At 39.3% G+C, this 23,252-nt stretch overlaps 3 protein-coding genes across 16 annotated transcripts in view; 1 reads left to right on the top strand and 2 right to left on the bottom strand.

Moving 5' to 3' along the window:
- The window catches only part of CFAP96 (cilia and flagella associated protein 96), a 27,543-nt gene extending 13,231 nt beyond the window's left edge, over positions 1 to 14,312 (bottom strand). For 3 of the 9 annotated variants that reach the window (XM_032149041.2, XM_032149040.2, XM_058436975.1), the window contains exons 1-6: positions 14,194 to 14,304; positions 10,805 to 10,982; positions 8,125 to 8,344; positions 4,109 to 4,246; positions 3,933 to 4,008; positions 2,026 to 2,205 (exon numbers count right to left, since the gene is read on the bottom strand). In XM_032149041.2, the coding sequence (XP_032004932.1) occupies positions 2,026 to 2,205; positions 3,933 to 4,008; positions 4,109 to 4,246; positions 8,125 to 8,344; positions 10,805 to 10,904 (714 nt within the window). In that variant the 5' untranslated portion in view covers positions 10,905 to 10,982; positions 14,194 to 14,304. Of the gene's footprint in view, positions 1 to 2,025; positions 2,206 to 3,932; positions 4,009 to 4,108; positions 4,247 to 8,124; positions 8,345 to 10,804; positions 10,986 to 13,044; positions 13,184 to 14,168 lie in introns of those variants that run through there. The other 6 variants (XM_058436978.1, XM_058436979.1, XM_032149039.2 and 3 more) reach the window with 6 other exon arrangements.
- UFSP2 (UFM1 specific peptidase 2) overlaps positions 13,334 to 23,252 on the top strand; it is a 26,245-nt gene continuing 16,326 nt past the window's right edge. For 2 of the 6 annotated variants that reach the window (XM_058436965.1, XM_058436968.1), the window contains exons 1-5: positions 14,680 to 14,728; positions 16,442 to 16,592; positions 18,008 to 18,086; positions 22,069 to 22,252; positions 22,334 to 22,400. In XM_058436965.1, the coding sequence (XP_058292948.1) occupies positions 16,458 to 16,592; positions 18,008 to 18,086; positions 22,069 to 22,252; positions 22,334 to 22,400 (465 nt within the window). In that variant the 5' untranslated portion in view covers positions 14,680 to 14,728; positions 16,442 to 16,457. Of the gene's footprint in view, positions 13,449 to 14,521; positions 14,729 to 15,690; positions 15,821 to 16,441; positions 16,593 to 18,007; positions 18,087 to 22,068; positions 22,253 to 22,333; positions 22,401 to 23,252 lie in introns of those variants that run through there. The other 4 variants (XM_058436967.1, XM_032149034.2, XM_058436966.1 and 1 more) reach the window with 4 other exon arrangements.
- ANKRD37 (ankyrin repeat domain 37) overlaps positions 13,880 to 23,252 on the bottom strand; it is a 29,218-nt gene continuing 19,845 nt past the window's right edge. The window contains exon 6 of the mRNA XM_032149036.2: positions 13,880 to 14,426. The gene's annotated coding sequence lies outside the window, so the exon portion shown is untranslated. The remainder of the gene's footprint in view (positions 14,427 to 23,252) is intronic.

Below are 23,252 nucleotides of genomic sequence, written 5' to 3'. Positions count from 1 at the left end.
AGAATTTTAACTTTATATTCTATATAATCACAGGAAAATTCTATAGAATCATAATAACCCATTTAATTAGGCACCTTTTCTTGTAGTATCTATGCCAAATATACATGAAGATTTAATTCATTTGAAAGATACAGTTGTAAGTTTTCAAGTTTTCCAGATTGAAGACACATGGATTATTTTAAAGCTTACAATAACAAGAAAACTTAAGAAAGTTTAAATAAATTAATTTAAAAGTATAAAAGCAAAATGAATGAATTAAAAATAGAAAAAGATAGGTTAAATAAACCCAAGTGAGGCTTTAAAAAGTAAGTTAATAGCTAAATCTGTAATAGAATTAAGAATGAAAAAGAAATGAGGAAAGTCTATACCTATACTTAATATCAAAAATATAAAATAGGCCAGGCGCGGTGGCTCACGCCTGTAATCCCAGCACTTTGGGAGGCTGAGGCAGATGGGTCACCTGAGGTCAGGAGTTCAAGATCAGCCTGGCCAACATGGTGAAAACCTGTCTCTACTAAAAATACAAAAATTAGCCAGGCATGGTGGCACACTCCTGTAATCCCAGCTCTTAGGGAGGCTGAGGCAAGAGAATCGCTTGAATTGAACCTACGAGGCAGAGGTTGCAGTGAGCCAAGATCGTGACACTGCACTCCAGCCTGGGCAACAGAGCAAGACTCTGTCTCAAAAAAAAAAAAAAAAAATATATATATATATATATACACACACATAAAAAATAATATTTCTGTAAACCCCAAAAACCTGAAATGACTGATTTTGTAAGAAAATATAATCTACATTGACCAAAAAGAGATAGAAAACCTACACAAAACAGATGGAGAAAGAAATGTAAGAATTGAGAAAATTAGCAGAGCCACCCTGTAATACGGCTAAGCTCAGAACGCTTCACTGTGTGAATTCTTTCATGTCTTCAAAAAGCTCATATTTCTAATGCTATTAAACTGCTATAGAACATAGAAAAACAAAGAAATTACCCCCATTGCTTTAAGATGCCTGCATCCACTTGTACCAAAACAGAACAAGGCATATACATAGTTTTAAAAATACAGACCAATCACACTTCAAATTATTCATGCAAAAAGACTTAATAAAATATTAGCAAATAAAACACAGTATTATATTTTATGATTAATACAACACAGCCAAGTGAGATTCATTTCAGGAAATATTGTTATTCAGCTTATGACAAGTAAAAAGTGGGGAGTGAAGGGATGGTCTAAATAGATTACACCATTTGGTAAAATTCAACGTATATTCAATAAAATTCAGCATTAAATTCAGATTAAAAAAATTGTTTTCAACACAAATAACAAAACAAGAGTAGTACCCTTAATATATGGAGAGATCTTATAAGGTAGCTTACAATATTAAAAACATAAACTTTGAAATACAAAGTCTGCAAGAAAAATGAAGAGGCAATTTACAGAAAAAAAGGTACTGACTAAGGTTTATAAACTGCTGGAGCATTTTAATTTTTATTCTCACTTGTTAACTTCTGCAGCAGGAAAATAGTTAATTTTAATTGCCATTCCAAAAACTAAAAGATGGTTTGGCTTTTTATGGTTTTAAGAAAAACTAGACCTAGGGTCTAGAGAAGCACTTCAAAAATTCATTATGAATTCACCAGGCGTGGTTGCACGTGCCCGTAATCTCAGCTACCCTGGAGAATTGCTTGAACTCGAGAGGCGGAGCTTGCAGCGAGCCTAGATCATGCCACTGCAGTCCAGCCTGGGCAACAGAGTGAGACTCCGTCTCAAAAAAAAAAAATTATTATAAATTCAAATACATTTGAAGAGACTAATAATTACTTCATGACAAGGGCTTCATTATCCCCTACATTATTCATACTTGGTGATTTCATGTAATTTTGTAAAAATAGGTCCGATGATTCTTGGTATCCATACGAACAAAAGTTTATTATTTACATGGGAAAAAAATCATTTGACAGCAAGAGACAGTATTTCTTTATAATACTTAATTTTTTTCATCCTAAAATTGTAAACTTACCTTTTTACCAGGAGAAGAAGGTTTAAAAGCGTTTGAAACTGATTCTTTCTTCTCTTCCTTTTTAATTGGTGGTAAAGTTTCCTCAGAAAAATAAGGATTAGCGTCAAAATAGTCCCTTGGGTGAAGATTTAACTTAAACGGTGCTCCTTTAAGTAAACGATGGTGTTCTTCATTTGCTTTCTGTAAATTAAAGAGTTTGAAATTACATAGCATAAATTTCACAAATTGAAAATAACCCAGAGTTAAATCTTTTACATTTTAATATAAACATGATTCTTAAATCCATCCTGCTGGGTGTACTTTTTTAAAACATTAATTTGCAATAAAATAAAACATTGATTTGCTACGTTCTATTTTTATGATACAAAAGATAGGCCTACTTACAAACAGAACTATGCTTATTCATTTTGGATACAAATTTATTTGTGATCCTGAGACCTTATCACTTGAACGAATCTATATTAACTATCTGGGCAGTATGATGCAGTACAACAAGACTAGTTCAAGCCCTTCCTGCTTTGTAGCATTTCTGAGACTGTGGGAAAGTTACATTTTAGTATCACATCTTCTTCGACTGTAAATGAAGACATTATTATTCCCCATTTAATGCTGTTGTAAAGATTACATGAGATTATGTATATATATGATTTTATATGTATATATGAGATATGTATATAACATTTTTATAATTTAAAAAATTATATATATGAGATTATGTATATATATCACATATATACGTGTATATATCTCACATATACACATATACATAGATCTCATATATATGATATATACATATATGTATATGTGTATATGTGAGATATGTATATACATTTTTATAATTTTTAAAAATATTTTATATGTATATATGAGATTATATATGTGTATTGATTATATATATAATCTCATATATGTATACATATATATAATCTCATATATATGTATATATGACGTTCCCCATATAAGTCAACAGGTCTCATTATAAGTCAAATATGGTACACAGTGAGTGTAAGAGGCATATGCTAGTACATTTTAGTTTTTATCTCTGCCATTTAATAAAGTGAGCAGTTTTCTCCTATCCTTTCACTCTGTCTCCTCATAGGATTCAACCATTCTGTAACCTCCACTTTTTCCCATCACCCCCCAACTCCTCCATCCCATTTGCTCATCATAATGGCTTCTTGATCAGCCCAAAAGTATTACAATTACTTTTGCAGGCACAGATAGTAGGGTGTGGTGGGAATATGGCTAAGGGTCAGGATATGACTCTTTATTTAAAATAGAACATGGTTGATCAGGCCAGGCTAATAGAAGTTTCTCAGCTAGTTTAGAGAGATGTAAAATAGATGTGGTAAAAACCATAGGAAGAGAGAAAATTCACCCTGGAAGGAGCTGAGAGGATATACAGCAAGATATGAAAATCTAATAAAAGGGTAAAATTATCACAATCCACAAATATGAGTTTGCCACTGCCCCAGTGATACAAATAGATAGAACCAAACAAAATTAGATCTAAGTGAATTATTATTATTATTATTATTATTATTATTATTTTTGAGACGGAGTCTCGTTCTGTCACTGAGGCTGGAGTGCAGTGGTGTGATCTTGGCTCACTGCAACCTCCGTATCCTGGGTTCAAGCAGTTCTCCTGCCTCAGCCTCCTGAGTAGCTGGGATTACAGGCGCCCGCCACCATGCCTGGCTAATTTTTGTAAGATTAGTAGAGACGGGGTTTCACCATGTGGGTCAGGCTGGTCTCAAACTCCTGACCTCGTGATCCGCCCATCTTGGCCGCCCAAAGTGCTGGGATTACAGGTGTGAGCCACCGCGCCCGGCCTCAAATGAATTATTACTATCGAGTTAACTATTTAAATAAAGGAAAGGTTGAAACATTCAAAACAGATTTTTTACCTTATAATTTAGTTTTGCCGCATCATAGAAGTCGGCAGAGTGTGAAAACTGTTTACCTATGGTAATATTTGCATAGCTAAGGAAGCAAAGTAAGTAATGGTGACTTCAGAGTTCAGAAATTTAATTTTTTTAAATTTCAAAACAAATGATATGACAAAGTATTAAAAATATCTTACCCATATCCAGTTCCTTTCTTTCCCGGGTTTGTGTATAAATTCTTTCCAGGTGCCTTATATTTTTCTCGAGGTTTTGACTGTGTGCTGAAAAATGGGACTGGACCACCTATTGTTCCATAGTAGCTTCCTAAGCCACATCTTAAATATAATTTTTTGATGTTTTAAAAGGAGGAGGTTAAAATGGCAAAGTTTAAGTCTATTTTATCATAATTTTTAAACAGATTGAAAAAAAGAGAAAAAAATGCTAGTTTTAATCTAATTTCATTTTCCTCATTCTTAAGCCACAAATTTTGACATGAGATATGTTTCTAATATTTTTATTATTATAAACATTCTACAAAAAATAGAACTGTATAATTCTTAGGAAGTTAGAATCATTCTCATTAATTCAGTTAACTATAACAATAAACAGAGTCTTTTGTGTTTTTAGATTAATTTATGGACACTTTATGGCAAGTTAGCTAATAAATGGCTAATTACTTCTGACTATCCACCCACAAGAAACTACACTTTCAAAACAAATATTTAAGACTGCTGTTTCCACTACTGACAGAAAGTGACTCATGGAATTTGGATGCTAATTTTCTTCTGTTTGGTTTATATACCATAACTTTACTGTAGAAAAAATTAAACAAATATTTTCTTTTCTTCCATTTTAATGTTAAATTTTCTGAGCACACAGAATGTATGTAAAATCATCAAAGTATTTACTATCTAGCACTTTAACAAAATTTTTCTTAAAACTTCCACAATAAGGGTAACTATTGTTAGCAACAGTCACAGTCTCTAATTCTTAAGTTAACATTGAAGTAAACAAATTTTAATAATCAGAAAAAGGTCTACAAGACAAACGAAACCTTACTACTATCAAAACTTGACACTCTTCTTACATCTGAGTTAAAAATTTCAAAAACTAGAAACACATCAACGTTGATTGCTTACTGTCAATACCTTCAGTCTACAAATGGTAGGAAAGCATATTTTAATTAATCCCTCTTTATGAACCTATATAATGAAATTCTAAAATACAACAAGGAAATAGAGCAGGGATAATGCAGATAAAGGAGAACTATTCACAGACAGGCATAATTTACCCAAAATGTGATTTAACGCAAGCATTAAAAGTCATTCTATTTAGAATTTATTAAATGCCTGCGGTTCCGGGGGTGGGCGTGGTGGCTCACGTATGTAATCCCAGCACTTTGGGAGGCTGAGGTGGGCAGATCACCTGAGGTCAGGAGTTTGAGACCAGGCTGGCCAACATGGCGAAACCCATCTCTACTAAAAATACAAAAAAACTAGCCGGGCGTGGTGGTCTGTGCCTGTCATCCCAGCTACTTGGGAGGCTGAGGCAGGAGAATCTCGCTTGAACCTGGGAGGCGGAGATTGCAGTGAGCTGAGATCGCGCCACTGCACTCCAGCTTGGATGACAGAGCCAGACTCCATCTCACAAAAATAAATAAATAAATAAATAAATAAATAATAAACCTACGGTTCCATAATTTGGTATTGAATAAGTACCTGTATAAGGGTTTCTTATTTATAACACCAGTCTCTCTTTTTGGAAACACTTTCTGTATCCACTAAATTACAGACGTTTTTCACATATCTGTGAATTATTTTAAAAAAGAAAAGCTAGTCTAATTATAAAACTGTTATTATTTCTTGGCTGACAGATGAATATAAGCATATTATAAACTAATGTATCAAGGTAGCAATTTCCAATTATTACCACGAGTCAAACTTTATCACAGGCAGGAGAAAAGACTGAAAAATAGGAAAAAGTTATTTCACACATTACATGAAAAAGAAATAAAGTAGTGACAGAAGGAAAAAATCACATTTTTAAAATTTATATCTAAGAAAATGAAAAATTTCAAGAAACAGTAGTAATAATAAATAATTCAAATCTATCCAAAGTGTCAAAAGGTAGAAAAAGATGAAATTAAAGAAAAGAAGAAAATCCTCACTTTTTTTTAATTTTTTTTCAGACACGGTCTCACTCTGTTGCCCAGGCTGCAGTGCAGTGACACAATCTTAGCTCACTGCAGCCTCAAACTCCTGGCTCAAGCGTTCCCCACAACCTCAGCCTCCCAAGTAGCTGGGACTAAGGCATGCATCACCACGCTGGCTTAATTTTTGTATATTTTGTAGAGATGGGTTTTTGTCATGTTGCCCAGACTGGTCTCAAAACTCCTAGACTCATGCAATCCATCCACCTCAGCCTCCCAAGGTGCTGGGATTACAGGCATGAGCCACTGCGCTCACCAAAAATCCTCACTCTTTTTTTGTTTTGTTGTTTTGTTTTTGAGACAGAGTCTCTGTCGCCCAGGCTGGAGTCCAGGGGCACAATCTCAGCTCACTGCAGCCTCCACCTCCTGGGTTCAAGTGATTCTCCTGCCTCGGCCTCCCAAGTAGCTGGGATTACCGGCGCCCGCCACCACGCCCGGCTAATTTTTATATTTTTAGTAGAGACAGGGTTTCACCATGTTGGCCATGCTGGTCTCAAACTCCTGACCTCAGGTGATCCGCCCACCTCGGCCTCCCAAAGTGCTGGGATTACAGGCGTGAGCCACCATCCCCGGCCAAAAATCCTCACTCTTAATAGAGACAATAATTTTGGCTGACGTTGCCTACTAGAATTAGATGGAAGTATAAGTTATACAAAGTAGTTTTACTAGTCTCAAAAAACACAGTAAATAAGCACAAAATTAGACTTCGGTTATCATCTATCAAATTAATAAATTGAGAGACTCAAAGCCTTGAGTGTAAATGAACATTACTTCTTTTTTTTTTTTTTTTTTGAGATGGAATCTTGCTCTGTCATCCAGGCTGGAGTGCAGTGGTGTGATCTCGGCTCACTGCAACCTCAGGCTCTGGAGTTAAAGTGAGATTCTCCTGCCTCAGCCTCCTGAGTAGCTGGGACTACAGGTGCGTGCCACCATGCCCGGCTAATTTTTTGTGATTTTAGTTTGTATTTTTAGTAGGGATGGTGTTTCAATGAACATTACGTTTTAAGTCTCAGTTCTATAACATTACATTGACTTCATGGTCTAATGTTAAACTAATTTAAAGGGAACATTGACAGTTGTCACAACTAAGATATTGTTAAACCTCATGAGTATATCTTCACAATAATTTTAAAATAATGAATTTTTGATCAATTATTTTCTCCATCAAAAAAGAATTTCTGGACGGGCGTGGCCCAGAACCCTCCTCCAGTTGAACCCAGGAGGCAGAGGTTGCAGTAAGCCGAGATCATGCCACTGCACTCCAGCCTGGGCAACAGAGCAAGACTCCGTCTCAAAAAACAACAACAAAAATTTATCCTAATTACACATTTTTTTCTTTTTTTTAGACAAGGTCTTGGTCTGACATCCAGGCTGGAGTGCAGTGGCTCAATCATAGCTCACTGTACCCTCAAACTCCTGGGCTCAAGGGACCCTCTCACCTCAGCCTCCTGCGTAGCTGAGACTACAGGCATGTTGCTACCACACCTAGCTAATTTTTTAACTTTTGTAGAGATGGGGTCTCTCTATATTGCCCAGGCTGGTCTCAAACTCCTGGCCTCAAGCATTCCTTCTAGCTTGGCCTCCAAAAGTGCTGGGATTATAGGCATAAGCCACTGCACCCAGCCTCATATTTTTATTTATACTTCTTTAACAGCAGAAAAAATAGTCAGGGGCATAGACATGATAATTAAAGGCAATTTTTTCCTCCAATCTGACTTTGCAAGGTTTTTGAACAAATTTTATTATTTAGGTTGTTTTTATTATATCAACAAATAGACCATAGTGATATAGATAATCCAAAATTTAATATGATAATGAGAATATATTTAATCAAGATTACTTGTCAATCTAAATCATCCAATACAACTATCTCCACCTAAGACAAACTAAGAATAATACTTAAAAATTCATCTTACATAAGTAAGTCCTACAGAAAAACAAATATTTAATTTAGGGATAAAGGTGCAGGAAATATATTTTCGACTTTTCCCAAAAAACACTTACAGCTTTTTCTCTCCACTACTAGGGAGGAAGGCTTTGCCTAGATTTTTTTTGGCTGCTTCCATCATATCCCGTCTCCTCACTTGATTCAGATTTATGTAGCCTTCACCTTCAAAAATCCTTACAAAATGGGGATCAAAATAACCTGCCTGAAGATCTGACATTTCTTTGGAACCTCCAGGTAGCATCTGTTTATTTTTGCTTGCAGCCTCATTAAAGGGTCCTTTAAAAATAAATTAGGCATATTATAATTTTGAGCTGACTAGCAATTAAAGGACATGAAAAATAAGATAACAATTTCCAAATATGATTTGGGCCAATTATGAATTTTGAGCTCTAAAGCACTGTTTCAAAATATTCCCTGAAAGCTCTGTGTGAATGGCTATCTTGACAATAAGACCTAAGTGGTTTTCATCCAAACATGTTAATATGTAAGGTCTTGGTTATACACTCTGAGTTTTAGAGCTGGTAGAGACCTTAAAGTGATCTAATTCAATGTTTCTCCAACTACAGACTAGAAAGCACTGTGTGAGATGTCAGTGAGAGTGTGTGCGTAGGTCGAAGAGAAGGGTGTTTCATACTCAAATTGAAGCAATTCCTCTCTGGGGCATATACTCAAGACGCATGAATGTCTGTGGCCACTAAAAGACGTTAACAAGAATGTTCATAGCAGTTTTATTCACAATGATCAAAAACATAAAACAGCCCAAATGTCCATCAACAGGAGAACAGATTTTTAAACTGTGGAATTTATACAGTGAAATACTAGTAGCCCAGTAATTTTTTAAAGGCTGTTTTAATAAGTATTTAGAACTTCTTTCATAATTTAGATCTAGGAGAGCTCTATTTGAGGAGAGCTTCAGAAACATGGAGAATTTTTTGAAGTGCACACAATCCTTAATTCAACTGGCTATTAAAACGTGAATCTGTATCGCTGACTTTTTTTTTTTGAGACGGAGTCTCACTCTATTGCCCAGGCTGGAGTACAGTGGCACGATCTCAGCTCACCGCAACCTCTGCCTCCCAGGTTCAAGTGATTCTCCTGCCTCAGCCTCCCAAGTAGCTGGGACTACAGGTGTGCACCACCACGCCTGGCTAATTTTTGTATTTTTAGTAGAGACGGGGTTTCACCATATTGGTCAGTCTGGTCTTGAACTCCTGACCTCGTGATCCACCCGCCTCGGCCTCCCAAAGTGCTGGGATTACAGGCATGAGCCACCACGCCCGGCCTGTATCACTGAGTTTTTTAAACTTTTTTTTTTTTTTTTTTGACTAGGTCTCCTTCTGTCACCCAGACTGGAATGCAGTGGTGTGACCATGGTTCACTACAGCCTCAACCTCCTGGGCTTAACTTCCTGCCTCAGCCTCCCAAGTAGCTGAGACTATAGGCGCAGGACATCATGCCCAGCTAATTTTTGTATTTTTTGTAGAGACAGGGTCTCACTATGTTGTCTAGGCTTGTCTTGAACTCCTGGCCTCAAGCAATCCTCCTGCCACTACCTCCCAAAGTGCTGGGATTACAGCTGTGAGCCACCACACCTGGCCAACTTCAATTTTTGAAAAGGTAATACATTCGAATAGTTCCAAATTCAAAAGTATAAACATTTTCACAAGAATTCTTTCTCCTGTACTTGGCCACCCAATTCTTCTTCCACAGGCAAAGAGACTATCATTTTGTTTCCCAAAGAATGTTCAGGTATGTTCAAGTGAATGTTTTCATGGACATCCTTTTTCATTTTTTTAAATGCTGTCTCTAAGCATTGTTAATGCTTAGCACACTATATAGACTATTCTGCACCTTGCTTTTTTATTTAACAATGTATCTTGGAGATATCTCCAAATCAGTGTTTTATTTTGTATTATTATATAGAAGTAATTGGATATCCAAAAATTGAACTGAGACATTTAAATATTTATGTATATTAGCTCTTTTTATTATTTATGACTTTTGTAAAAATCCCTCAGCCATTCACTTAGCATTTCATTTCTCAGGAAGGTAACAATGGATGGCCTTCTTGGATGCAAATGTAAATGCTGTTTGCATAGGGGACTGTCCCATCTAACCAAAATATTCTGGGAGAAAACTGCCAGACACCTTTGAAAAGAAATAAAATTACCTATGAGGACAATAAATGAGAATAGAGTACTCTAATAAAAAAAGATTCCTATTCTCATAAAATAAAGTTCTTGCTGGGTGCTGTGGCTCATACCTCTTAACCCCAGCACTACGGGAGGCTGAGGGGGGAGGATCTCTTGAGGTCAAGAGTTCAAGACCAGCCTGGGCAACACAGTGAGAGCCCCCCCCACCACTCCACAAAGTGTTTAAAAATTAGCTGGGCATGGTAGTGTGTGCCTGTAGTCCAGGGACTCAAGAGACTGAGATGGGAGGATCCCTTGAGCCCAGGAGTTTGAGGATGCGGTGAGCTATAATCAGGCCACTGGCACTCCAGCCTGGTTAACAGAGATCTGTTTGTAAATAAATAAATAAATAAATAAATGATATCGCATAACTCCATTGAAATTTTACAAGTTAACAAACTTTAGAACTAAATGCTTTAAAATATAAACCATTAAAAAATCATTTGATTTAAATATTAAATCAAATATTTAATATAAAATTAAATCTAAATTTTATATAGAAAATACCCACTATTCGTCCGTAGAGAAAAGCAAATATACTTACGATTAAATTGTGACACATATTTATCACCCACAGTAATATATTCCATCTCACTAAAGAGGCCAATCCTTTCCATGTCCGTTTTCCCTCCTTCGGCAGGCATGGTGGCGTCTGGTGGTGGTGCTCTCTATACCGCTTACTTCATAAGTTTCCCTAGGGTCACTTCTTTTATAGCAAAGTCCTACTTTACATTGAAAATAAAAATAAAAGGGAAAAGTTTAGAAAAAAGTGGTTACTAATTTCCAGTTCTAATTACTTTCAGTCTGAGAGTTTTAAGGCTTACTATAAAACAATAGCCTCATACTCTATGGGGAAAGAACCTACTCTGTGGGGTGGGGGAAAATACTGGGATTCAAAATTATCCAGATGAGCCCTCCCGCTTGACTCTCCATGTGAAGTGCCCACAAATTACAAAGGAATGTGCAAGATATCATCGATTACACTGCCATTTATCTGTTGGAAATGATAAAATTATTACTGTATGATGTATTATAAACAAATCCTTCTTTTGAGAAGTTCAGGGTAGATTTTAAAATCATAATTATATAAGGCAGACATTTTTCCAGTTTAAATACAATGATTTCGGCATCCTGCATTGTCCCTGATATTGAAAATATAACAGCTTTTCAGAATGCACAACACATCTAGGTATTACCCTACAATTCTTGGGGCTTTTTTCAAGTTTAAATAAACATAATAAATGTGTCATTGGCAAAATTATAAAGGGAATGGGGAAGAGAACAATTATTTAGGCAAGATAAAAAACAAGAACAAAAACAAAAATTCCACAATGAATTCTGAGTATTTGTTAACAGGTATACTTCAACTCTGAGCTTTCTTTGGAAATGACCACTTCAAGCAAAGGCGAAATATTAAACATGCAACTCTTTATGTAGAAATTAATTTTTTTTAAGACAGAGTCTCTTTTTTTTTTTTTTTTAGACAGTCCCAGGCTGGAGTGCAGTGGCATGTTCTTGGCTCACTACAAACTCCACCTCCCAGATTCAAGCGATTCTCCTGCCTTGGCCACCTGAGTAGCTGGATTATAGACACGCGCCACCATGCCCAGCTGTTTTTGTATTTTTAGTAGAGACAGGGTTTTACTATGTTGGCCAGGCTGGTCTGGAACTCCTGGCCTCAAGTGATCCACCCACCTCGGCCTCCCAAAGCGCTGGGATTACAGGCATGAGCCACCACGCCCTGCCAGAAATTAATTTTTAATAGTAGACATGTTCTTAAAAAAAAAGGAGGCCCAAGGAGCTAAGCTTACCTCCATCCCATCCTAAAGTTTTTAAAGCACCAACTATGAGCTAAGCACTGGGCATACACAAGTGAAGAAAACAAACATTGGGTTAGGCCTCACAGTTTGTAATCCAAAGTAAGAACCTTTTTTTTTTTTTTTTTTTGAGACAGAGTTTCGCTCTTGTAGCCCAGGCTGGAGTGCAATAGCACGATCTCAGCTCACTGCAACCTCCGCTTCCCAGGTTCAAGCGATTCTTCTGCCTCAGCCTCCAAAGTAGCTGGGATTACAGATGTCTGCCACCACGCCCAGCTAACTTTGTATTTTTTTAGTAGAGACGGGGTTTCACCATGTTGGCCAGGCTGGTCTCGAACTCCTGACCTCAGGTGATCCACCTGCCTCGGCCTCCCAAAGTGCTGGGATTACAGGAGTGGGCCACCGCGCCCGGCTGGTAAGAACCTTTTACCTTAAATTTATTTATTTGCTTATTAAGATGGAGTCTCACTCTGTCGACCAGGCTGGAGTGCAGAGGCGCTATCTCAGCTCACTGCAACCTCCGCCTCCTGGGTTCAAGCAATTCTCCTGCCGCAGCCTCCTAAGTAGCTGGGACTACAGGCACCTGCCACCACGCCCGGCTGATTTTTGTATTTTTAGTAGAAACGGGGTTTCACCATGTTGGCCAGGCTGGTCTCAAACTCCTGACCTCAAGTGATGCACCTGCCTCGGCCTCCTAAAGTGCTGGGATTTCAGGCATGAGCCACCGCGCCCGGCCTTTTACCTTAAATTTAAAGCAAGCTGTTTGAGTGCCTCTCTGCAAGCCGGCCTGAAACTGGCTCACCTGAGCGTGAATCATTCCTAATATGTAACACCACAGGGGCAAATTCAGATTCATTTTAAACTAAAACATAAGCAAATACAACGCCCTTCCCCACATCCTACCTCTTCCATTAATCAGGGATGCTTTAAAACTAAACTTCAGTCAAGATTTAGTACTCTCATTTACCTTATATTTCAAAGCTCCACCCCTCTGCCTAACCACAAAGGATTCCTGTGCTGCTACTGGGGCCTAAATGTCTCAGGCCCTATATCAGCCAGCCTCATCTGTCACCATGGAAACCCCTGCTGTAGCCCCTTAGCTGTAATTGTTCTCTTTCCGTCCTCAGGCTGGGCTCTCTCCAGCTACAGGACCATTGTCCATGCCCTTTCTCTTTAGCCAGCTACTTCAGCGTGCCGACATTTTCTCTCCCACCCCACCCCTCGCCATTAACACTGATTCTTCGGACTGCTCAGTTTCTTAATCACTTCTTTAACTCCATCACAGCGGCATGTACTTCCTTCCAAGCCCTCATCGTGGTTGTCTGCTAGGTCATCATCTTACTTTCGTCGTGAGGAATCCTTTCACGAACGGTAACCCCGCGTCTGCGCAGCTCCCGGCACACAAGCCAGCCAGGGAGGAGGGAGGGAAGAAATTCTTGCCTAGAACTTTCCCACTACTTAACTTTTTTCTTATTAATTTTTTTTTAAAACGGAGTCTCGCTCTGTCGCCCAGGCTAGGAGTGCAGTGGCGCTATCTTGGCTCTCTGCAGCCTCCGCCTCCCGGGTTCAAGCGATTCTCCTGTCTCAGCCTCCCGAGTAGCTGGGACTATAGGCCCCCGCCACCACGCCCGGCTTTTTTTTTTTTTTCATTTTTAGCAGAGACGGGGTTCCACCATTTTGCCCAGGCTGGTCTTGAACTCCTGAGCTCGGGTGATGCGCCTGCCTTGGCCTCCCAATGCTGGGATTACAGGCGTGAGCCACCGTGCCCGGCCCTGCCACTACTTAACTCTTCTTGAGCAACATTTACAAAATTATTCATTCATTTATTTAATGACCCTTCGGGTCAAGCTTGCTGGTAGAAACTAGAAATACAGATTTAAGAAGGCATAGATGCTGCCCACAAGGAGCTTACAATCTATTAGACAAGAAAATAGAGCATAGCCGAATTATGGCACGTTCCCTTGGAAAAGGTACGGATAGAGTGTCGTGAGAGGTGAAGAAGGGGCAGAAAACTGGAGGGGGTGGATGAGGAGTCTATTTCTCAGGAAGGAAACGGAGGCTGGGAGGTGGCAGGTATCTAAGGGGCAAAACCTGGCGTCCGCGAGGACCAAGTCACCTCTCCTGAGGACACCCACTTCGACAGCCGAGATCGGGTTGCCCCAGCTCGTCCAGGTTAACTGTGCTGCGGGGGCGGCGAGGGTTTCCAGGTGTCCGCGACACGCCTGGGCTGCGAAGCGCCTCTGCACGTTCCACAACAGCTGGCGTTTATTGTGTGATGTGTTGCCCCGGGTACGGGAGAATCCATTCCAAGAACGCTGCGGGAGGATACGAGGAGATTCGAATCCGCACCTAAGAACACGCAGAAGAACGTGTGAGCGTCTGTAGGACAGAAAAGACTTAACTAAGAGAATTCTTCAAACATAAGTCTTCGGCTACCCGCCCCGCCTCGCCGTCGGGGAGTTACTGTAGCGTGGTACGCTCTGTGACGTAATGCCGCCGTGCATGTCGGGAGTTGTAGTTGGCCCGCCCGGGCCCCGCCCCTCAGCCGTGCGGTGACGCCACTTTAGGGCGCGGTGACGCCACTTCAGGGCCCGCCCCCGGAGGCTTTGGGCAGGCGTCAGCGCTGGTGTCACCGCCACGTCGCGGATATGGTGAGTATCTCTGCTCGTCACCGACCCCCGTTTTTTGCCGGACTTTGGCAGCCGCCACGAGCGGGCTCCACAGCGCCTGAAAGGAGCTGGCCCTGCCGGGGCCCAAGATGGCAGCTGCGAGCTGCGTGGGTTGGGCGGCCTTCCAGTTCCCCTGTCTCAGCGCTGGGCCGGAGGGAAAGTGCCCCACACAAGTGTGCACCCCGCCTCGGCCACCTTGGACACGCACCCCCTGCTACTCCTCTGTGTGAGAGCATTTTGAGAGACTTTTCGGCGTTTTTGAAGCCTTGCAAGAAGGGCTTAACCTGGGAAAGACAGGCGCAATTTTCTTCTAATATTATATTCCCCTAGTTCCCGTGGTGTTTCCCTCCCCTGGTTTCTCTCCTGTCTCATTGCTCAGCAAGGTTCTCCAATCCCTATCCTAAATGGTGGTGCTCTTCAGGGATGCTTTACACCCTATGCGTTCTCCTAAAATTTTCTAAGTTAGATCTTTTTTTCCGAGCTCCAGACCCACAAATCTGCTAACCGTGCCTCCACTTGGATAGCTCATATGTATTTCAAACTCAGCAGGTTCCAAACTGAGCATTTCCACCTCCCCACACCCCACACCTGCTCTTCCTCCAGGAACCCCCAACTCTGTAAATGGCACCACCATACATCCTGTTGTGCCTGCCCAAAACCTGGAAATCATCCTTGACATCTCCCTCTTGTCAGCTCCCCGACATGCAGTCAATAATCAAGTCCTATAGATGCTACTTCTAAATGTCTGTCTGTTGTCACTGCCTCCACTCTTACCATCCTTGGCCTTGAGATCTAACCATCTGGAGTGGTCACCTAAGTGGTCTTTTAAGCAGATCTTCACTCATCGATGCCCCTGCCTGGAATGGGCTGTTGCAGCTTCACTCACCCTTCAGATCTCAGCTTCAGTATTACTTCTTCAGAGGGTATCTCAGCTAATTCGGAAGTCTAGGAAGACTAGTGCTTTCATGAATGATGTCTTATGGAATCTTCATAACAACCCTGGGAAGTTGTGTATTTTTCCAGTTTTACAGAAGAGAAACAGACTTAAGTGATTAAATTGTTTAAAATTATACAGTAAGTAGCAGAGTTAAAATTTGCTCTTTCCTGTCTAACTTTTATCTTCAGTATCTATAAATGTTTTTTATTTAAATGGGTACATACTAGTTTGTATGGTAGTATTCTTTGACTTCTTATTAATAGCTATTTAAGTGGTTTCCATTTATTTTTCTGTGATGAACAACAGTAGAATAAATGGACAACCTTGAAGCTAAATTTGTCCTCAACTTTCTTGTTTCCTTAGAATAAATTCCCACAAGTAGAATTGGGACAAAAGGTATATGATCTTTCAACAGATTACAATTTTAGAATAAATAAAAACAGTGACCCTTATAGAAATGTGACAAAGGATTTGTAAAATGAGAAAAATTGTATTGGTACCTATTTAATACTGTTCTGAGGATTGGAGTGAGTATGTATGTTTAGCATAGTGCCTTTTACATGTTTTTGTTTTATTTTATTTTTTGGAGACAAGATCTTGCTCTGTTGCTCAGGCTGGAGTGCAGTGGTGTGATCATGGCTCACTGTAGCATTGACCTCCCGGGCCCAAGCAGTCCTCCCACCTGAACCTCCCGAGTAGGTGGGACTACAGGTGCAGGCCACCACACTCAGCTAAATTTTTTTTTTTTTTTTTTGTAGAGATGGGCGTCTTCCTATGTTGCCCAGTCTGGTCTCTAACTCCTGGGCTCAAAGTGATCCTCCTGCCTCCGCCTTCAAAAGTGTTGGGATCACAGGCGTAAGTCACTGCACCCTGCCTGCCTGCCTTTTACATTTGAAGAGCTCAGTAAATGTTAGTACTTACTCATTTATTTCAAAATAGGGGTCTTAGTGTGTACTGTGGTTCTTCAGCCTGTTTGAGAGAGATGTTTTGAGAATCTGATGAAATTTTTGAAACCTCTTCCCAAAAGAGATCTCCCCCTCTCTTTCTCCCTTCCTGTCTCTTTCTCTCGTGTGTGTGTGTGTATATATGTATATATGTATGAATGTGTATCTGTGTGTATATATGTATACACACACAATGATCCATGTCATTTGTCATATATCATCAACTACCTGAAACAGCACATGGATCCAAGTTCAGAACTGATCGGTTCCATTTTGCGAGTGCTCTTTTCCCTTTATAAGTTGTGAGCATTGTCCTGTGCCTTTTACTTTTCAGCAAAAACATGATTTTTTTATGGCTGTATGATATTTATATTTTTTTTAACCAATCTCCTGTTGTTGGCAGTTAGGTTAATATCCATATACCCGAATCTTTCTGTGTTTTTCAGATTTTTCTTAGACTAAGTCTAAGATTCTAACTGCATATCACTAGATCAAGCCTATGAATATGAATCTTTGATTCTTACTGCCATATTCTCTGAAGAATTCCACCAGTTGATATCCCACCCTCAGTATGAGTTTCCTCTCATTGTCTTGACTCCCTGGTATTATACTAGGTTCAGTGCCTTGTCACATTCTTAAGCTAGTTCTTTATTGTTGATGTTTTATTGTCATTGTTAAACCTGTCAAGATTATAATTTAGAAAGATTGTCTTAAAGCAGTAGTTCTCAACCGTTCACATTAGAATCACTGGCATGGGGGCATAGGGTACTTTTAAATATCCCTGTTCCAGCTGGGCACGGTGGCTCACGCCTGCAATCCCAGCACTTTGGGAGGCTGAGACGGGCGGATCACTTGAGGCCAGGAGTTCAAGACCAACCTGGCCAATATTCTGAGATCTCATCTTTACTAAAAATACAAAAATTAGCCAGGAGTGGTGGTGCATGCCTGTAATCTCAGCTACGTGGGAGGCTGAGGCAGAAGAATCTCTTAAACCCAGGAGGCAGAGGTTGCAGTGAGCTGAGATTGTGCCACTGCATTCCAGCCTGGGTGACAGAGTGAGACCCTGTCTCAAAAAAAAAAAAAAAAAAAACCCTGTGCCTAGGCCTTAGACCAATTAATCAGAATCTCTGGGGGTACAGCCCAGGCATCAGTATTTCAAGCTCCCCAGGTGATTTCAGTATAGAACAAAGGTTGAGAACCCCTGATTTAAAATTTTGGGGTTGCTTTTTTGTTTTTTCCATAAAACAAGGAATTAACTCATGAAATAATTTGACGAATCAAGGTTAATTAATGTCTTACCACTAAACTCAGTTAGATTCTAATTTATATGAAAATGAGTTTGTTTTGTTTTACAAGGGAGTTTGTCTTTATTTGTTCTAGGTGATTTCAGAAAGTATGGATATACTTTTCAGAATAAGAGGAGGCCTTGATTTGGCTTTTCAGCTAGCTACTCCTAATGGTAGGTCTTCTGAAAAATTCTTTTTTATTAGAAAATTGATAGTGAAATATACTGAGATTATTTCCACTTTGCAAATGAAACAGAGAGAGGGGATGAACTAAGGTTATATTGTTAGTAAGTACATTAAATGGGACTTACACTTAGACACTGTGTTCCAGCACACCCACCAGCCCATGGCGCACCTCTGTGCAAATTAGAAAAAGATGTTCCCTTAAGAAACTTTACTCCCCTCTTCATTAATTGTCACAATAAATGTAAATATCTACAATGAGCACATTGTAAATGTGCATCGAGAATTGTACATTACAGACTTGCAATTGTATATATAATCCTGAGTCTCCAGAACCTACTCTCTTAAATACTACAGTATATGGGGATGAGTACAAGAACTCTATGGAAGAAAAATCAACAGGGTTTATATGAAGCAAATTCTAGGATGTCTTCCTGTTGCTGACTTGAACTACAGCCACAAACTGAGATAAAGAACATCAGAGGAGGAATGGGATGAGCTGTGTTTGAGATTTGTTTCATTTGATGCCAGTGGAAGGTCAAGTACAGATTCCCAACAGGCATTTGGCTGAGTCAGAAATTTAGAAGAGTGTGGTCAGAGTTGGAGCTAGAGAATGTAATGTCGCTGAAGGGTGATAGTTAACACCCTCATTATAAATGAAATCACTCATGAAATGTACAATTAGTGGTGCCAGAAGCCACAGAGCAGTTCAGAAAGATCAGGAATTAAAAGTACTGTATTAGTCTGTTTTGCATCTTTCTAAAGGAATACCTGAGACTGGGTAATTTATAAAGAAGAGGTTGATTTGGCTCACAGTTCTGCAGACTGTACAAAAAGCATGGTGCCAGCATCTGCTTCTGGTGAGGCTCAGGAAACTTTCAATCATGGTGGAAGGCAAAGGAGGGGGCAGTGTATCACATGGCAAAAGAATGAGCAAAAGAGAGGGGAGGAGGTGCCAGGATCTTTTAAAGAATCAGCTCTTTTGTGAACTGATAGGAGAACTCACTCTTACTACTGTGAGGATGGCACCAAGCCATTCATGAGGGATCATGATTCAAACACCTCCCACCAGGCCCCACTTCAAACATTGGGGATCACATTTCAACATGAAATTTGGAGGGGACAGACATCTAAACTGTATCAGATACCAGCATTCCTTGAAGGAGATTGCAGCTGGCCATCCTTTACTAGTCCCGTGGAAGGGTGGGAGAGGGTGCAGAATATTCTTTTCCACCCATTCCTTCAACTAATAAATTGTTCTCAGTTTTGGTCCACATTTGAATCCCTACCACCAGACTACATTAAACTACATTTCTGGGACAGAGACCCAGGCATCAGTAAGCTTTCTAGGTAATGCTGATGTGCCATTAAGATGAGAACCATTTTACAAGAACTAAATCACTCATTTTCAGGCCTACGTTACTAGTAGAGTGTAGTTGTTTCCTAAAAAGTTACTTTATGGATAAAACCTTACGTTTCACAACTTGATATAAACTGAAAACATACTTTACTATAATCTTATTCCAAAGTAGAATTAATCCATTCATCAGTAGATAATCCAATAATCAAATGTAAACAAGGACTACAGATACTTTTTACCTAGTAATTTAGTTGAACTTGTCTTCTGACTTGATTGTATTCTTCCTCCTTTATCGAACTCTGTCAACACTCAACAAAGGGACTCTCATTAATGAGAAAATATAGAGAATGGACATGCTTAACTTTAAAGGCTTCACAATTTTTTTTAGGTAACTTTACCAAATAGTCCTTTAGGGATAAACAGAAGCTAATTTAAGAATTATGGGCCGGGCGCTGTGGCTCACGCTTGTAATCCCAGCACTTTGGAAGGCCGAGGCGGGCGGATCACAAGGTCAGGAGATCGAGACCACAGTGAAACCCCTTCTCTACTAAAAATACTAAAAAAAAAAAAAAAATTAGCTGAGCGTGGTGGTGGGCGCCTGTAGTCCCAGCTACTTGGAGAGGCTGAGGCAGGAGAATGGTGGGAACCCGGGAGGCAGAGCTTGCAGTGAGCCGAGATCGCGCCACTGCACTCCAGACTGGGCGACAGAGCGAGACTCTGTCTCAAAAAAAAAAAAAAAAGAATTATGTTTGTCTTTTGTAGTGCAACTGAAAATCTTTAAATTCTGCTTTCTGAAACATACGAAATATTTTAATATCTGATTTGTTATGAGTAATTTCTACCATAGCTCCAAAGTATTTATCTAGATAACCAGTGTGGTCATTATTTATTTTTTTTTTTTTAAATACTCTTTCAGCAGAATCAGGTCATTGAATAAGTATTTACAAGGTTAAAGAGGCTTAGGATTAGGAATGTAAGGCTAAGATGAGTATTTAAAGATTGTCTCCTTTGACTATATCTTCTTATATTGTTTTGACTTTGGAAACATAAGAATGTTTCCAAATTGAATGTGTCGAATATTCAAAAATATTAAAATACTCTAATTTTTTGAATATTCAAACATATTTTTTAAAAAGTCTATTAAAAGGAAATCCTTGAAAACAAAAACAAACTAAAGCAAGTATGTTGGTGACATAACCATACAGAGGAAAAAACCACCTGTAACTTTAGAACACAGAGCTTTGATTATATAGGCGTAGTGGGATGAAAGAGAAAAAGAACTAAGACATTTAAACTTCACTCAGTAGTTTTATTGCTATAAGTAATATGTTATTTTAATAGTAATTGGAACCCTTCTACATCACTGATGGGAATATAAAATGGTGCAGCTGCTGAAAACAGCTTGGCAGTTCCTGAAAGTGTGAAATAGAGAGTTGCCACGTGATTCAGAAATTCTATTCTAGGTGATCACCCAAGAGAATTGAAACACATCCACACAGAAACTGAACTTACATGTAAATGTTCATGGCAGCATGTACGTGACAGCCAAAAAGTGGAAACAAATGTATATCAATTTATGAATGAATAACAAAATTGGTGTATCCACAATGGAATATTATCCTGCCATAGAAAGGAATGAAGTACTGGTTCATGCTACAGTGCAGATGAAACATTAAGCTGAGTGAAAGAAGCCAGACACAAAAAGCCCTGTAATGTGTGATTCCACTTATGTGAAATGTCCACAATAGGCAAATCCATAAAGAAAAAAGTAGGTTAATAATTGCTATGGGTGGTATGCTGAAATTCTTTTCATTTTGCAAAGGAAGCTGGGTGAGAGATAAAAACTGTAAGATCATATAGTTAGTAAGTGGACTGAATGGGATTTAAACTTGGATATTGTGTTCCAGCACCCCACCAGGCCGTGGGGTACCATGTGCAAGTTAGAGAAGATGTAGGAGGCTGGGCGCGGTGGCTCACACCTGTAATCCCAGCACTTTGGGAGGCCGAGACGGGCGGATCACGAGGTCAGGAGATCAAGACCATCCTGGCTAACATGATGAAACACCGTTTCTACTAAAAATACAAAAATTAGCCGGGTGTGATGGTGGGAGTCTGTAGTCCCAGCTACTTGGGAGGTTGAGACAGGAGGATGGCGTGAACCCGGGAGGTGGAGCTTGCACTGAGCCTAGTTCACACCACTGCACTCCAGCCTGGGCGACAGAGCGAGACTCCGTCTCAAAAAAAAAAAAAAAAAAAGATGTAGGAGGTAAATGAAAAAATTTTCAATTAGAGAAAAGTAGGGGGAATGAGAAATGACTGCTGGTAGGTACAGGGTTTCTTTTTGGAGTGATGAAAATGTTCTAGAATTAGTGATGATTATAAAACCTTTATGAATATACTAAAAGCCCTAAATTGTTTGCTTTAAAAGAATGAATCTTATGGTCTGTGAATTTTGTCTCAATTTTTTAAAAAGATAGGCAAAAAGTTTTAAAATAATTATTGAATATGGGGAATGGGTATTGAGAGTTTTACTATGCTCTACTTTTGTGTATGTTTGGAACCATACATGTTGAAAAATTTGTTTTTCTTCTATTTATATTCTTTTAATTTAGAAATTTTTCTCAAGAAGGCACTGAAACATGTGTTGAGTGACCTGTCAACCAAGCTTTCTTCAAATGCCCTTGTGTTCAGAATTTGCCACAGTTCAGTGTATATATGGCCTAGCACTGACGTAAACACCATTCCTGGAGAACTGACTGATGCTTCTGCTTGTAAGAACATACTGCGCTTTATTCAGTGAGTACGTTTGAAGATTTCTAGAAATGTTTTCAAAACCTCATTTCATATTATAAATGTCTTTGTGTATTAAAAATTTAGATTTGAGCCAGAAGAAGATATAAAACGAAAATTCATGAGAAAGAAGGACAAAAAGTTATCTGACATGGTAAGCAAACCATCTGTCTTCTGTACTGATAAAAATGTTAAATCTTTGAATTTGGAACTGAGTACAATCTTAGAAATAATTTAATCTAACCCTCTTATCATAGGTCAGAATTTTGATGTCCAAAAAGATGAAATGACTTGCCAAAAGTTGTATGTTTGTCTTACATATCTTAAGTTTTTGTCTCTATAATACATAATCTCAAAAGCTTTTTTATAATGCTTTCTTTGCTCCCACAAAAATGAAACAGCCTAAATACATTTATAAATTAAATTAAATCAAGGCATTCTGAATCATGACAAAGTGACACATTGTGCCACATAAGACAAATAGTAAACGATTTATTTTTCTTCATACTGTTCTTGGTTCTGTTGTTTGTGTGTGTGTGTGTGTGTGTGTGTGTGTGTGTGTGTGTGTTTTGTTTTTTTTTTTTGTTTTTTTTTTTCTTTTGAGATGGAGTTTCACTCTTTTCGCCCAGGCTGGAGTGCAGTGGCACGATCTTTGCTCACTGCAACTTCCGCCTCCTGGGTTCAAGTGATTCTCCTGCCTCAGCCTCCTGAGTAGCTGGGATTACAGGGGCCCGCCACCACACCCAGCTAATTTTTGTATTTTTAGTAGAGACGGGATTTCACCACGTTGGCCAGGCTGGCCTCAAACTCCTAACCTCAGGTGATCCAGCTGCCTCAGGCTCCCAAAGTGCTGGGATTACAGGTGTGAGCCACCGCGCCTGGCTGGTTCTGTTGATTTTTGAACTGATACTACTGAGTACCTGCCATGTGCCACAAACTTTAACAGATGTTGAAGATAGAAAATGGAGATGCTTCTTCAAGGCACGAAATTGTACGAAGTTAATAT

This window comes from Hylobates moloch, unplaced genomic scaffold (genome assembly GCF_009828535.3).
Source record: "Hylobates moloch isolate HMO894 unplaced genomic scaffold, HMol_V3 SCAFFOLD_3, whole genome shotgun sequence".
Taxonomy (NCBI): Eukaryota; Metazoa; Chordata; class Mammalia; order Primates; family Hylobatidae; genus Hylobates; species Hylobates moloch.
Note: the sequence above shows the minus strand (reverse complement) of the source record. Positions and strands in the feature narration are given on the sequence as shown.